The sequence below is a fragment of the Zalophus californianus genome, chromosome 2, assembly GCF_009762305.2.
Source record: "Zalophus californianus isolate mZalCal1 chromosome 2, mZalCal1.pri.v2, whole genome shotgun sequence".
NCBI lineage: Eukaryota > Metazoa > Chordata > Mammalia > Carnivora > Otariidae > Zalophus > Zalophus californianus.
Window position 1 is genome coordinate 201,529,623 of NC_045596.1, and position 14,182 is coordinate 201,543,804.

Sequence of the window (14,182 nt, forward strand, 5' to 3'; positions counted from 1 at the left end):
CCACGGGGAGCCCCTAGTTCTGGCCCACCAAGTCCTGAGACATAAAAATGAGGAAGTCAAACTCGTGGGGCGAGGAGGCAACTGTGGACGAGCCAGACTGGAGACATTTCTACACCAGCCTAAAGCGACTATGGGAACCAAAGGAGCTAGGACCTCATTCCCCTGCATTTGATCATTAAGATGATCCAAAATGTAAGTAAACAAGGTATAAAATTATTCTTTTGTGCCAGCACCAAGGCAGACGATACCCGAGTTCAAGACTGCCCCTACATACAGGGCGTCATGATTTGGGAATGGACAGCACACATTTTTAAGCCTCCGAACTGACATTAACGTCGGTTGTCTCAGTGGATGGGGAAGGGGAGAATCCTGCAAAACACTGTCCACCGTGATCCCACAATCTCAGATATGGAAACCAAGGCCTCAAGGCTTCTCCAGCAAATGCTTCCCACGTCAACTCAGGAAAAGATACTTTAAGCAAACTTTCATTAAAAATTTGGGTTTTTTTGAGTTGACTAGTCAACAACTTAAGAGTGTTCATTCAGTAGGCCGTTTTTAAATCCTGACTTAAACGAGAATGCCCGGTCCTTCCCACGGCCCTGTCTTGCCAGCCGCGCTCCCAGCTGCCCCAGGGTGCGGCCGAGCTGGGGCAAGGGAGGGAGGAGGGTGCCCAGGTGATTATCCCGCACTCGTGAGCCACCCTGTGGGCCGTTCACCCGCTGGGAAGTGGCCTCTCACTCGGCATTTTGGGGAGCCTGCCCGGGAACGGAGTTCCATTCAGAGGGCGAAGAATACAGTCTTTCAGTAAGTGTGGGAGTGGCTGGTCCGTGGGCACCTGACACCCAGCCCACCAACAGAAGGAAACTGAAGAGTGTTTTAACCATTCTTCTGAGGCCCCCGCGCACGGCTCTCCAATCTCAACGTAAGCCCAGCGTGGCAGGTGCATGGGGTCAATCCGACTACGGCTTCCCTTGCCAGTTAAGTCTCAGCTGTGCTGACTGCCGGCAGGGGGTTCAAGAAAAGGCTGTAATGATGTGAGGTGCTGAGGTGACCTGCACAAAGGGGTAGGGTCTTCTGGGCTTCGTGAAGCCAGTTCCCAGAGTATGAGAACACTAGGTGACCCGTAACCACTTGCAAGCTGGACACACATGGGAGCCAGAGCCAAAACCCCACCACTCTGCTCCCTGGGTGCAGGTGGGGCTGGTGATTTGCCCATACCGTCACACAGGCCAGTCTCCCTGTGCCTGTGGCCTGATGCTCAGCCTCACACAGAAAGCCCGTGAAGCCTGCAGACACGTCGGTGAGCGTGAGCACAAATGACCCCTTTCACAAATAGCCAGAGCCCAGCAACCGGGAGCAAATAGCACAGCCACGCACCATGGAAAACCACACATCTCAGTAAGAGGATCCGCTCAACGAAAGCGCTCCTAGGTCCCACAGTCAACCACCACCCAGTTCTAGAATCCACACTGCTGATCTCTGAAGCTCCTCTTCAGACCTTGACCTCAGGGTTCACGCACAGGTGTGCACACACACACTCCACTCAGGACGGATAACTGGGCAGCTCAGGGGCTCTGTCCTTCAACACCATCTGCGTCCCACAGAGACCCGACACCGTCCACTCAGGCTGCATGGAAGTCGTGCCTATCTGTGCACAAACACAAATAACGCTGAGAACGGTCACTGAGGGCCTTCTGAGTGTGTCTGTAAAAACTGAATTTCCCATCCTGCTATGATTATACACACAAGGTCAAATCAGGAATCCCTTCCCTACTGCTTACACCTTCCTCACACTATGTGCCAACATCATCAAGAACACTTAAATATTACGGGGTGCAAATTTTAGAGGCCTGTTCACGTGCTACCGGAAGATATGCTGTCTCCCACACAGACTGAACACATACTTGCTTCTTGTGGCTACTGCGCAGGAAGGACCTGGGGACCCCGTTCTTGCACTCCGAGTCACTCTGTTCCTCGTAGCTTTCGAATTCACTGGAGCTCCAGCCGTATTCCAAAGAGCTGTTCCCACCTTCCTCTCCATTCTCAACGTCATCGTAAATCATCTCATCTGAGGGCAAGTGAAATAAAAAATGCAGAATTTGCTAGTTATGGTCTTGTGCATGCTTCTTGTTTCACCATATTATGGAGAGCCGGGGGCTGGAAGCATATCAGACCTCGGGGGGTAGGCTCCCCGATAAAGGTGGTGGGCGCCACCTCCAGGATGGGCGCAGCGATGTGCAGGGCTGGACAGAGCACCGGTGAACCCCCAGCCCCAGGTGCATCCTGAGGGCCACTGGCCTATAAGAATCTACCAGAATTATACCAAATACCTTGTTGGCCACACGAAGATAAATGTAGGGAATATAAACAGATTAGATAAGTAGATGATAGATACATAGATGAGAGAGACATTCAAATATGACACATGGGAAGCTCACGGGAAACAACGAAATTTTGCCTTTGTGCTAACAATGGTCTAATAAATCTCATAACCTATTACTGCTTTTAAAATGTTTTAATCACATCAGTCATTTCAGAATTAGTAAAGAACACAGGTCTATGTCACCAAATACATGGACAAGGGATCTTTCGTTTAAAACTTCCAAAGGCTTTAATTCCCATCTTTTACTTCATAATCTGTATTCTGCAAAAGTGAGTTCACTGAGCCGAGCTGCCTTATGGACACTCCCACGGCAAGGAGAAAGTCTTGACATTCATCACCGATTAATTAATCTGCTTCCTTTCTAATAGATGCCAAGGCCACAGATTCACAAAAAGTAATCCTGTGATACGCCTTGACTGATACACAAAATATGCAGTGGGACAAAAAAATACAGATGGGTTTCCCATTTTCAGTGCCATGCTGCTGGTGACAGGACTTTCTGAGAATGAAATGTCATTCTACAAACTTCCAGGATATCAGTGTCTCTCTGATTTCTATTACTTGTTAAACAAATGAGCATCAAATTTCAGATGAACTTTCTCAAGTATAAATGACTTAAGAGTAATTTCTGCTTAAATTATCACCGAAGGACAGTACAAAGTGGGATAAAAGACACTGTTTCCATGCCTGAAAATATATTCACATTTCTTGATAAAATTTATTCCATATGCATCCTCCACTGTCCTCTGTAATAAAACTTGGCCCTAAAAATCCTCAGTAATTAAACCTTGATGAATAGATTCTTCAGGGCCAAGAGCTAGCTTTGTATATATAATACTTAAAGGCAAACATTTGCTTTCACTGGAAATGAAAAGTAGATAGGAATTTGTCACTTTGAAAATTCCTGTAATACTCCAGATTACCCTGGCCCTGCATGACATCTCCACTGGATTCCGATATATTCTAGAACATAAGACAGAAATCCAAATTTCTGGTTAAAAGCACTAAGGAGTAAATGTCATCTGGGTAAAACAAAGCCATATTTGAAAATGAGCTCCCTTTCCAGGAGCTGCAGTGGTGTGGTTCAGCTGTGCCTGAAGCACAACAAACCACAACCACGAACTGGGCAACTGGGGCAACAGGGCAGGTGGATTCTGGGGATGCAGCCAGACTCCAGCTTAGCCGCCATGCAAGTCAGGACCAAGAGCCATCCTGACAACAGCAGTTGGCCATGAGTGCAAGAACCTGGTGACCCTCCATGGACCAGTCAGCAATGGAGGCACCCACACGTGCCGGTGTGTGCCCGTGCCCTATTCCCCCAGCGTGGTGCGTGAATCCTGAAGCTGCCAGATTAGTACATCCTCCCCGCTTCCGCAACTGCTCTGGACGTCGGGCTACTCTGTATGCAGCGAAAAGTCCACACACATAGCACGGCAGGTGGTGCTCACACCTGCAGCAACATTTCTGGAGTGCGGGAGCCAGCGGCAGGTGCACCAGCTGGTCCCAGCTCTGGGGAGACAGCTGAGGGCCCCTGCTCTCCTGTGGGCCCTGCTCTAGGGTCGGCTGGACGGCTTGTCCACCTCGGGGGCGTCAGAACCGTCACACCCCAGGCACAGTGGACCACCTGTAACTTAGGGACGTTACCACTCAGTGGTCAGGACGTGTGACAGTAATGGTGCTCTATGTTCTGGAAAAGGTAGTGCTATTCGGGCCTCCCCTGCATGCTCAAACTTTCAAGGGCTCTACAGCGTCGTGTTAACTAGAGGATTGATGGTTTGTGAATTATGAGGCCCTCCTCAGTTCCTAGATGCACGGAGTGAGGCTTCCTGATGCTGGAAAGTAAACACAACCACCGGGCACATGTTTCTCCCACAGGCCGGTGAAGGGCCGGGCACATGTTTCTCCCACAGGCCGGTGAAGGGAGAGCTGGTCTACCTGGCTGAGTTTTCTGGGCAGCAACCTTGCTACCTGCCCTCGGCCAGGACTGCGGCGAGGAAGGCCCACCAGCCCGTGAGTGTGCTTCATGCCACAAACCGTCTCCTCTCAACTAGTTAAAATGGTCAATTGTATGCAGTGTGCACTTTACCACAATTAAAAAATATACAGATGGTCACCATCATATGCCACGAGAAAGTCTTCAGTGTCCTCCCAGTACTGTGACGGAAATTCACCCTAAATGGCCATATTTTGCACAAAGCACATAGGCCTCCGCTCTCCCTCGGACATGTCTGTGTCTCCACAGTTCACCAGACAGCCGATGTCCTAGACAGCGTGCATTCTACAATTATACCCACAAGGAACCTCAAAGATGTAGTGCCACCTACTTCACTGAATGTATTGATTTAATTACCAAATACTTTACATGCACCAAAAAGCACCAAGTAGCAGGCATGTGTAGACCCCACGTAAGCCCTGCGTCAGCGCCTGCTCCTATAAAGGCAGCAGGTACAAAGCGGACATGCACATAGCCAGAGGCCTGTCCCCTCCCTCAGGTCAGCAAGAATCAGTCCTGGCTTGCGGGTGTCCACTTACCTCTGAGGTGTGCATCCATCTACAGGCATATGCACCCTAGCTCTGTGTGTCTTGTTTTTTGCTCATTGCTTTTGAGTGTGTGTGACTGAAAGTGTGTGTGTGCATTTATACATACACACATCATTTATTCATTTTTAACTGCAGTATAATGCTCCATTGTATAAATTCACTGCCATATGTGGATCCTTTCCCCAAGTGTGGAGCCACTACGTTTCCCCACATCTTTTGCTCTTTACAAATAGTGCTGCAGAGGGGCATCCCTGCACCCGTCTCCCTGAAGCAGGCATGAATTTCTCCAGGAAACACACCTGCCAGGAGACCACTGGTTTGTATTACCATCTGCACTTTAGCTAGGTCTTTAACTAAAGTGTTTTTTCAAAATGATTGTGCCACCAAGGCGTTTAACAAGCAAAGAGCAAAGGGCCAGAGGGGACCAGGAGCCCTTGTGATCCTAACAAGGGAGGGTCCTGGCTGATATGTGAGTGAAAGCATCCACGCCATACACATCAGCACCCTGCAGGGCACTGTCCTCACAGGGACACTGCTGGCTCTACCCAGGATGGCTGTCACCTTTGGTAGGGAGACTACTGGAAGAACTCTTGTTGTTGTTTTGGTGCTGGAGGCCTCAGATCACCCCGTCTGGGTTGGGAAGGGCCTACCTGGTAGCATAAATTACCCAAAAATAAATTGCAAGCTTGTTTTTTTACAGAAACCAGTCTTTCATTCCCACTTTATTTGCAGCATGCATGCATTTAAATAAATACCTGGAAGCACATTCCTTCATAAGTACTTCGGTTTTACTTATGAAGGGATGTAAATGTTAAGTGTTTGTCTCCCTCAGTGTAGGAATCTTGAGGGCAGGGACCGCTCTGTTAGCTGAACCTAGATCAGTGCTCAGTATGGAACAGCGTCCAAACGCATTGTGGAATAAATAAATTACCAAGTGCTTTTAACTCTTTATAATTTAGTACACTGGATGTAGATTATGAGAACACGTCCTTTATTAGGCTGAGGACATTTCCTTCTATTATGAGGGTTTAACACTGAATGGCCATTGAATCTTATCAAGTGCATTTTAAGTATCTATTGAGATGAGTGTAAGGTTTATGTCCTTTAGTCTGTTCCTGGGGAAAGGATGGTAAAAGAACCTGCTAATATTAAGGGATCCATAAACTCCTGAGAAAAATCCAAAGGGTTAAGGTTGGCTTTTGCTTGTTTGTTGGGATACTACTGGATTTTATTTCTTTACATTTTCATTACGATGTTCAGCATCACACCTTTGGAGAAGGGGGTTATAAGCTTATCCTAAGACCCTAAAGTGAGTTACCTGCTCCTGCCTTGTACTATCCACTGCAACTATGTGTAGAGCAGAGGGACTGTCTGTCCACTGACAGTTTAGCCACTCTGAGCTGAGGACCCTGGTCTTAGCGGGCGTTCTGGCACATTAGTTAAGCAATTAATTCTAAATCAGGAATCATTATGCATTAATGTTTTCTACCTCAGATGCAGTCCAAGTGTTTCAGCTGATTGATATCGCGTTGCTTCTAGAATCCCTTCATAGTGTTTATGGGTTTCTACTGCAGTTTCTTGCTCCTGATCCATTTTTCCTTCCCTCCTTCCTTCTGTCTCCTCCCAATAATATCCTTTCTTCCCAACACTACCAGAGGCTTCTCTATTTTCGTATTATTTTTAGAGAACTGCGCTTTGGTTCTGTTGATACTTTCCATTATTTCTTTGTTTTGTTTATCACTTTTACTGTTACCATTTTTATTTCCTTCTATTTTCTCAATTTGCTCCGCTATTCATTAATATAACTGAGTTGGATGCTGGCTCATTATTTTTCCATCTTCTTTTATTAACAAATGCCACTGTGTCTATAATTATTGTAAATCTATCCCATAAGAATTTATGTAATGTTTTCATTATTATTCAAGTCAAAATATTCCTAATTTCCATTCTCCTTTCAGCCTTGTCTAAGAGCTAGGTATTAGTATTATTTTTTAATACTCAAATGTTCTTTTTATTGTTTTTTTTTTTTAAATCAAGGGAATGAGGCCTGAATACTAATTCTTTGGCATTTGTTAATATTTGCTTTGAGAAATGCTATATAATTTTTATAAATATTCCATATGTTTGAAAAGAAGTACATTCTGAAACTATTAGCTTCAGGGTTCTATATATGGTCTTTAGGTTGATTGTATACTGTGTTCTTCTGCAGTTTACTAATTTTACATCCAGAATCTATGACCGTGGAAGGAGCTTTCTTAAAAACTCCCACTCCTTTGCAAATGACACTACAGATAAAGGGCTAGTATCCAAGATCTATAAAGAACTTCTCAAACTCAACACCCAAAAAACAAATAATCAAATCAAAAAATGCGCAGAAGACATGAAAAGACACTTCTCTGAAGACATACAGATGGCTAAAAGACACATGAAAAAATGTTCATCATCATCAGCCATCAGGGAAATTCAAATCAAAACCATATTGAGATACCACCTTACACCAGTCAGAATAGCAAAAATGGACAGGGAAAGAAACAACAAATGTTGGAGAGGTTGTGGAGAAAGGGGAACCCTCTTACACTGTTGGTGGGAATGCAAGTTGGTACAGCCACTTTGGAAAACAGTGTGGAGTTGCCTCAAAAATTTAAAAATAGAGCTACCCTATGACGCAGCAATTGTACTCCTGGGTATTTACCCCAAAGACACAGATGTGGTGAAAAGAAGGGCCATATGCACCCCAGTGTTTATAGCAGCAATGTCCACAACAGCCAAACTGTGGAAAGAGCCGAGATGCCCTTCAACAGATGATGGATAAAGAAGATGTGGTCCATATCTACAATGGGATATTACTCAGCCATCAGAAAGGATGAATACCCAACTTCTACATCAACATGGATGGGACTGGAGGAGATTATGCTAAGTGAAATAAGTCAAGCAGAGAAAGTCAATTATCATATGGTTTCACTTGTTTGTGGAACATAAGGAACAGCCTGGAGAATATTAGGAGAAGGAAGGGAAAAATGAAGGGGGGGGGACATCGGAGGGAGAGATGAACCACGAGAGACGATGGACTCCGAGAAACAAACTGAGGGTTCTAGAGGGGAAGGGGTGGGGGATGGGTTAGCCTGGTGATGGGTATTAAGGAGGGCACGTTCTGCGTGGAGCACTGGGTGTTATACGCAAACAATGGATGGTGGATCACCACATCAAAAACGAATGATGTATTGTATGGTGACTAACATAACATAATAAAAATAAAAAAAAAAAAATCTCCCACTCCAATTATGTACTTAACTATTGCTGATTATATCTCAGTCATATTTTGCTCTATATATTTGGAGACTGTCTTGTTAGGTGCACACAAGTTTAGAACTGTTACAGTTCTCTCTTGTGAAGGACTCTATGCCTAATATTTTGTAGCCTAACGTTCAATATATTAGAGTAATACTGGCTATATTTTGGTTGGAATTGGCCTTATATTTCTTTTTCCATCCATTTACTTACAAATGTTTTGTATCCTTATATAGCTCTCATAAAAATATATGCCTAGCTCTGTTATTTTACCCAACCTGAGAATTTCTTTTATGGGCAATTGGACTCAGTTTATATTTACTATATAGAAATATACTTGGACTAATTTTGCCATCTTTTTTCATATCATTTGCCAAACTTTCTTATTTTACATTTTCTTGCTTCTTCCACCCAGACTGGGTTTTTCTCTACTGGGTTGGAAGTTAAATAATCTATTTCTATTCTTTTAGTGGTTGCCCATAAATGCAGAGCCAACCTATCACAGGAAAAAACACACAATCATTATTTATATCCTTTTCCTGAAAAATGCACAGACGTTAGACACGGAGGGTCAACCACCCCCCACATGTCAGGTGCAACTGTCTAGGGCCTCAGCCCCACCCTGCAGTCACACTTGTGAAATCAAACAATACTATTAGTGCCGTCTCAATCAATGCTTGCTTAGATTCATTCACAAAGTCATTATTTGCTCTCTGTTCTTCCTGCAGCCTATTAGGTTCAGTACCCTTTTCCTTGACATGCAACGTGAAATAGATTTTAGAGTCTGAGTGGTAAATCTCCCCAATCCTTATCTGATATTGCCTTTGTCTCCCTCTTTTTAAACACTTGTGTTTTGGTATTAGTGGACTGCGTTGTGCTCAGCGGTTTCAAGTGCATGTGCTATGGATTCAGGCTTGAGCCTGCTTTGATTTTGTATTTCTATAATCTGAGAACTTACATCATTCTTTAAATCTGGAAAAGTATTAGTACTTCCTTCTTCTATTTTCTCATTTAAATCATTTATTATATATATGCTGGTACTTACAGCTTCCACTTTTTTACCTTTCCATTCATATTTTTCACATCTTTAACTCTTTCTGCTTCTTTATATTAATCAATGCTTGTTTAGATTCATTCAAGTGCTATAATATAACCACACACACCTATGTGCACAGACCAATATTCCACCCTGTGATATCAATGAGACACTACACAATATACAAACCACGAACATAAAACATATAAGCTGTGTGTTAGGGATTGTGTGCACACTAACTAGTCATTTTTTACACCCAGAAGGAAACACTGATAAACCGAATCCTCTAAAACTCAATTACAAACAATTCAAACCTGGTTCAGAGTCTGAATTTTCTCTTGGCACGTCATCATAAATGGCTTCTTCTGGATCTGGAATAAAGAGGGAAATGTTAAAAACCGACCAACACCAACCAAGTATAATTTATGTTGTTTTTAGGACCATAGTCTCCTATGATGCTATAATTATTCAAAAAATTAGTTTGTAAGGGCTAATTCATGATACCTTACCAAAGCATAAGCATTACTTTTGGAACAGGATGTTTTCTTGGGATTGAAGCATGACACTCTACATGAACCAGCTGTGAAATCTCTCCAACAGGGAGTTTTGTGGTTTCTAGGTCAATTTAGTCCATTATTTTGTGTTCATCTATGCATCTCCATGTGGCTCTTTATAAGTATTTTTAAGTTTATGAAGTTAATGTGTTCTAATATGCAAAAAATACAAAGGTGGTGTACATAGTTTCCAAATAAAGGGAAAGCTCAAGTGGGGCTATATTAAAAGGAACCTGGGAAAATAAACCCATTATTCCATGATACTCTGAACCACTGGATAGGAAAAGTAGGCTTAGGCAAGGGTGAGAATGTTCACCTGTTAGGATAAAATCTCTCCCACTATATAATGTGGAACATTCATGTCCTCTGAAATTGAACAAGTTTTCTTAAGAAAAAGTGAAGATCCTCCACGGGCAAACTCCTCAGTGTATACTGTCTGAGAAGGTCATGTTTAAGAGCAGTGGTGAAAACAGAAATGCATTTAAGTATTTGTAAGAGTTTAGGCCTCACATCGAAATCAACCACACTACAAAATGACTAAGCAACAAGAAAATGAGGTAAATACACTGAACTCTTCCTCTGACACTGAGCCATTGTTACATTACCGGGGGTGGGGGGGGGCGGAATTCGGATCGCTCCTCATTCTCTTGCTGCTGTCAAGCCCCCACGTGACAGATGTCTGCTTCCTTGTTACAATATTAACTGCAACCACGATGAACATGTCTACTCCCGTTAGATAGTGCGAGGGATGCTCGTCTGTGGACCCCTGAAAACCACAGCTGTGAACTGCACAAGCCCACTTACGTGCAGATTTGTCTTTGATGTCTGCAGTACATACTGCAAATGTATTTTCACGTATTTATGATTTTTCTAATATTTTCTTTTCTCTAGATTACTTTACTGTAAGAATGCAGTATATAACACATACATAAAATATGGGTTAGTTGACTGTGTATGTGATCCGGAAGGCTTCCGGTCAACAGGAGGCTATTAGTGGTTAAGTTTTTGGGGAGTCAAAAGTTATACCCAGATTTTTTACTGTGGTAGGGGTCACCACACCTAACCTGTGCATTATTCTAATTAACTGCCACTTACATAATAAAACAAGTAATGGGGGAAAGTCAGACAAATTTTACTTTGGAAATAAATTTTCTAGAATTGGAAGATGTTAATTTCATCCCGTAATGCTCCCAATTTAGCAGCCCCCTGGCAGAATCACCTACTTATGCTAAGTTCCTTGCTTGACAATGTCATAATAAAATCCAGAATGACACATTCCAGGAGATAATTTAATAATTAGGAGACAGTTAAGATGATTCTTTCTTGGAAGTCAATCACGTAAAATAATTATACAGAAATCAGTGAGCCAGTGGATAATAAAGAGGTAATTAGAAAAGCCATCTTACTTTTCTTTAAAAATTAAAAATCAAATCTGGTTAAAAATAGCTCAGCTTTCTAAACCACACGTGGAACAGAAGATCTGGTATGCCATCTGGACAGTGGGCTGGCTTAACCAGCCACCCACCCCCTTTGCAAAATTGTAACATGAAAAAGCATCTTTGTGAGAATCCCAAGGAAAAATACCTGGTTGATGTCTCAGTGGTGACTTGCTGACTATGGGCCTGGGTCAAAGCATCAGTTCCCCAAATAGAGGACTATCATGACAAAACCCAAACACCGTATGAGGAAGAACCAATGAGGAACAAATAGGTGCTAGGATGGGGTGAGCAGAGATGTTCCAAAGGGATCTGAAAGAAGGGCTACAGAGAGTGCAGGGCACAGCAGTGACACAGTCAGCCCTGGTCCGTACGTGAGGTAAATGAATACGTTTCTAAAGTGTTCGATCTGAACAGGACATGAGAATAATCGGCAGAACCTGACAAAAACACACGCCCCTCCCCCCCCCCGCCCCGGGGTGGCGTCCACACAGCCCGGCGAGGATCCTGGGACGGCCCCGCCAGGTTCCCGGTGCCGTGCGGTACCTACTCTCCATCCACGCAGTGTTGGCTGGGTCCGCAACCCACCGAGCGAGCGCACTGTCCTCCTTGTGCACCCGGTCGTCACTAGGAGAAAACAAACCACAAAATCACAACAGTGGAATGCTTCCTGTCAGGAGACCGTGGAGGTCCCCAAAGAGTGTATCTGCTTCACCGTATGCACACTTCATGTTTTCCCCAGATATCATGATGGATGCTCTGAGCTGAGCACCGTGTCTTCTGAACTGCTGCCCATGCGTTTTACAGTATGACAAGCCTGCTCACATCCACAGTCTGCACCTGTGTAGAAGGACCGAAGCCCGGGATTCCCACCATACATTCAGGGCACCCTGTGAAATCAACACTTAAGAGTTAAGCCTTTGAAAAGCCAGTGATCTCTGCTCCACTCTCATCTAGTAAGTGACAGGTCTGGTGACCTTGCTCTGTATCTACAGGGGCAGAGGACACCCTCCCCCCGGCTCACTGCTCACCTGCCCTGGTCCTGGGATGCATATGGGATAGGTCTGGGGACCAGGCTGCCTTTGTGTGGGGGTACCGGAGCCGTGCCTTCCATCAAAGTCACCCTGGGGTGTTCACTCCCCCAAATCGGTCACCGGGAGGCTGAGGGAGCCACCTGCAGACACGTGCGGGAGGCTTCAGCCCCCTCACTCAGCAGGTCTAATCTGCACGTTCCCAATTTAACACCCAGCTGCGGCTTCTCAACACAGAGCCCGAGTTCAAGCTTCCATTCCCTGCTATTTACGATGCTTTTGAAGGCCCACTGAAAGCACGGCACAGGACCTGGCATGACAAATACAAGAAGACATGAAGTCCCTGCTCGGGAAGACCTGAACTGGCTTCCAGTTCTCCACCAGACCTTCTTAAGGGTCTGTTAGGCGTCACACACGGTGCCAGTCAGAAAGTCACACCAGAGTGACCGACGGGCCTTCACCGCCTATAATCTTTAAAAATGGAAAATAAGTTCGGTGATCTTACGAAGAAATCAGAACTTGTACATTGCTGATGGGAATGTAGAATGGCGCAGCCCCTGTGGAAGACAGTGTGCTGGTCCTCAAAAAGTTAAATACAGCCTCACCACAAGATCCAGCAGACCACTCCCAGGTTAGAGCCAAAGGGGTAGGGAGCAAGGACTCAGATGCTGTACGCCGGCAATTCCCAGCAGCCTTACTCACAAGAGCCCGAAGGTGGAGACCACCCAAGTGCCCATCGAGAGGTCAATATGGACTCACAAAGGATTATTATTCAGGCTTGAAGAGGAAGGCAATCCCGACACACCCTACAACATGGGGGAGCCTTGCAAACATGACGCAAAGTGAAATAAGCCAGACACAAACGGACAACTACCAGGATTCCAATTATACGAGTTAGCCGGAGTAGGCAAGCTCGCAGAGATGGCACGCAGAGAAGAGATTCTCTGGGGCTGTGCCGGGGATGCTAGATTACCACAGAATGGACAGTTTCTGTTTGAGAAGATGAAAAATTCTGAAAGTAAATAGTAGTGATGGTTATACAATACACATAAACGCACAAGATGTCACTACACGTTATACTTAGAATGGCTAAAATGGCTAAATTTTCTGTTATATAGATTTTAACTATAAGTTTTAAAAACAATTTTAAAACATGATGCAATGCACCAAAACCCACAGGGCAGTACACTTGAAAAAGGCGTGGTGTGTGGATTATACCTCAATACGGCTGCCCAGGATCAACACACAGGCACACATACCATGCTACAACCCTTGGTAAACCTGGTCTTTAACTTCGTAAAATTCTTACCCAGCAGCAGAAGGGGCACAGGAAATAACAGCGAGAGCACATAGCAATCAGTTTTAATGCAGGTGTGCTCACAGAGTCCTGGAAGAATGAAATGAGACATGTAGGCACGGTTCTGGAATGGAAGTAGCAGTTCGCCTGGAAGATGGGATTTTCCTGGGCATCTCAAGCAGGTGACATAGCATTTTTGAAGGCAAGTGGCATGAAAGAAAGATCTACAATCAAATCAGTTTGGAGGATTCTGGATGAAAGGTGGGTTAGACACACTGAACCCCCCCCCCCCACCTGCCACCACAGGATTCTGAGGCCCTCTACGATGCTAAAGCACATGGAGCGTCAGCTACACGGAGCCTGAGGAGGGCTGTGTCTTCCCTGGTCTACCTGCCTGTGCCTTCAGATGGCCTGTCTTTCCACAGAACAAGATGAACACCTTGCAGAGTCCTTGCTTTCCAGAGCACCCATGAGGGTACAGAAGACAGAGCTGTCCAGGGCCTGGGAAGGGAGGGTCTTGGGCTGGGGACAGGCCTGGTCGGTCACCACCTCTCAGCACTGAGGGCGGGCAGGCCAGCACCTCGTATCACTGTGTTCCACATCTCAGGGAAGGGTC

At 44.9% G+C, this 14,182-nt stretch overlaps 1 protein-coding gene across 8 annotated transcripts in view; it reads right to left on the reverse strand.

The window, feature by feature from the left end:
• ARHGEF10 (Rho guanine nucleotide exchange factor 10) overlaps positions 1-14,182 on the reverse strand; it is a 111,112-nt gene that overhangs the window by 60,445 nt on the left and 36,485 nt on the right. For 7 of the 8 annotated variants that reach the window (XM_027598735.2, XM_027598736.2, XM_027598734.2 and 4 more), the window contains 3 exons: positions 11,789-11,865; positions 9,563-9,619; positions 1,905-2,068 (listed from right to left, as the gene is read on the reverse strand). In XM_027598735.2, coding sequence (XP_027454536.2) covers positions 1,905-2,068; positions 9,563-9,619; positions 11,789-11,865 — 298 coding nt within the window. Of the gene's footprint in view, positions 1-1,904; positions 2,069-9,562; positions 9,620-11,788; positions 11,866-12,269; positions 14,175-14,182 lie in introns of those variants that run through there. The other variant, XM_027598737.2, reaches the window with a different exon arrangement.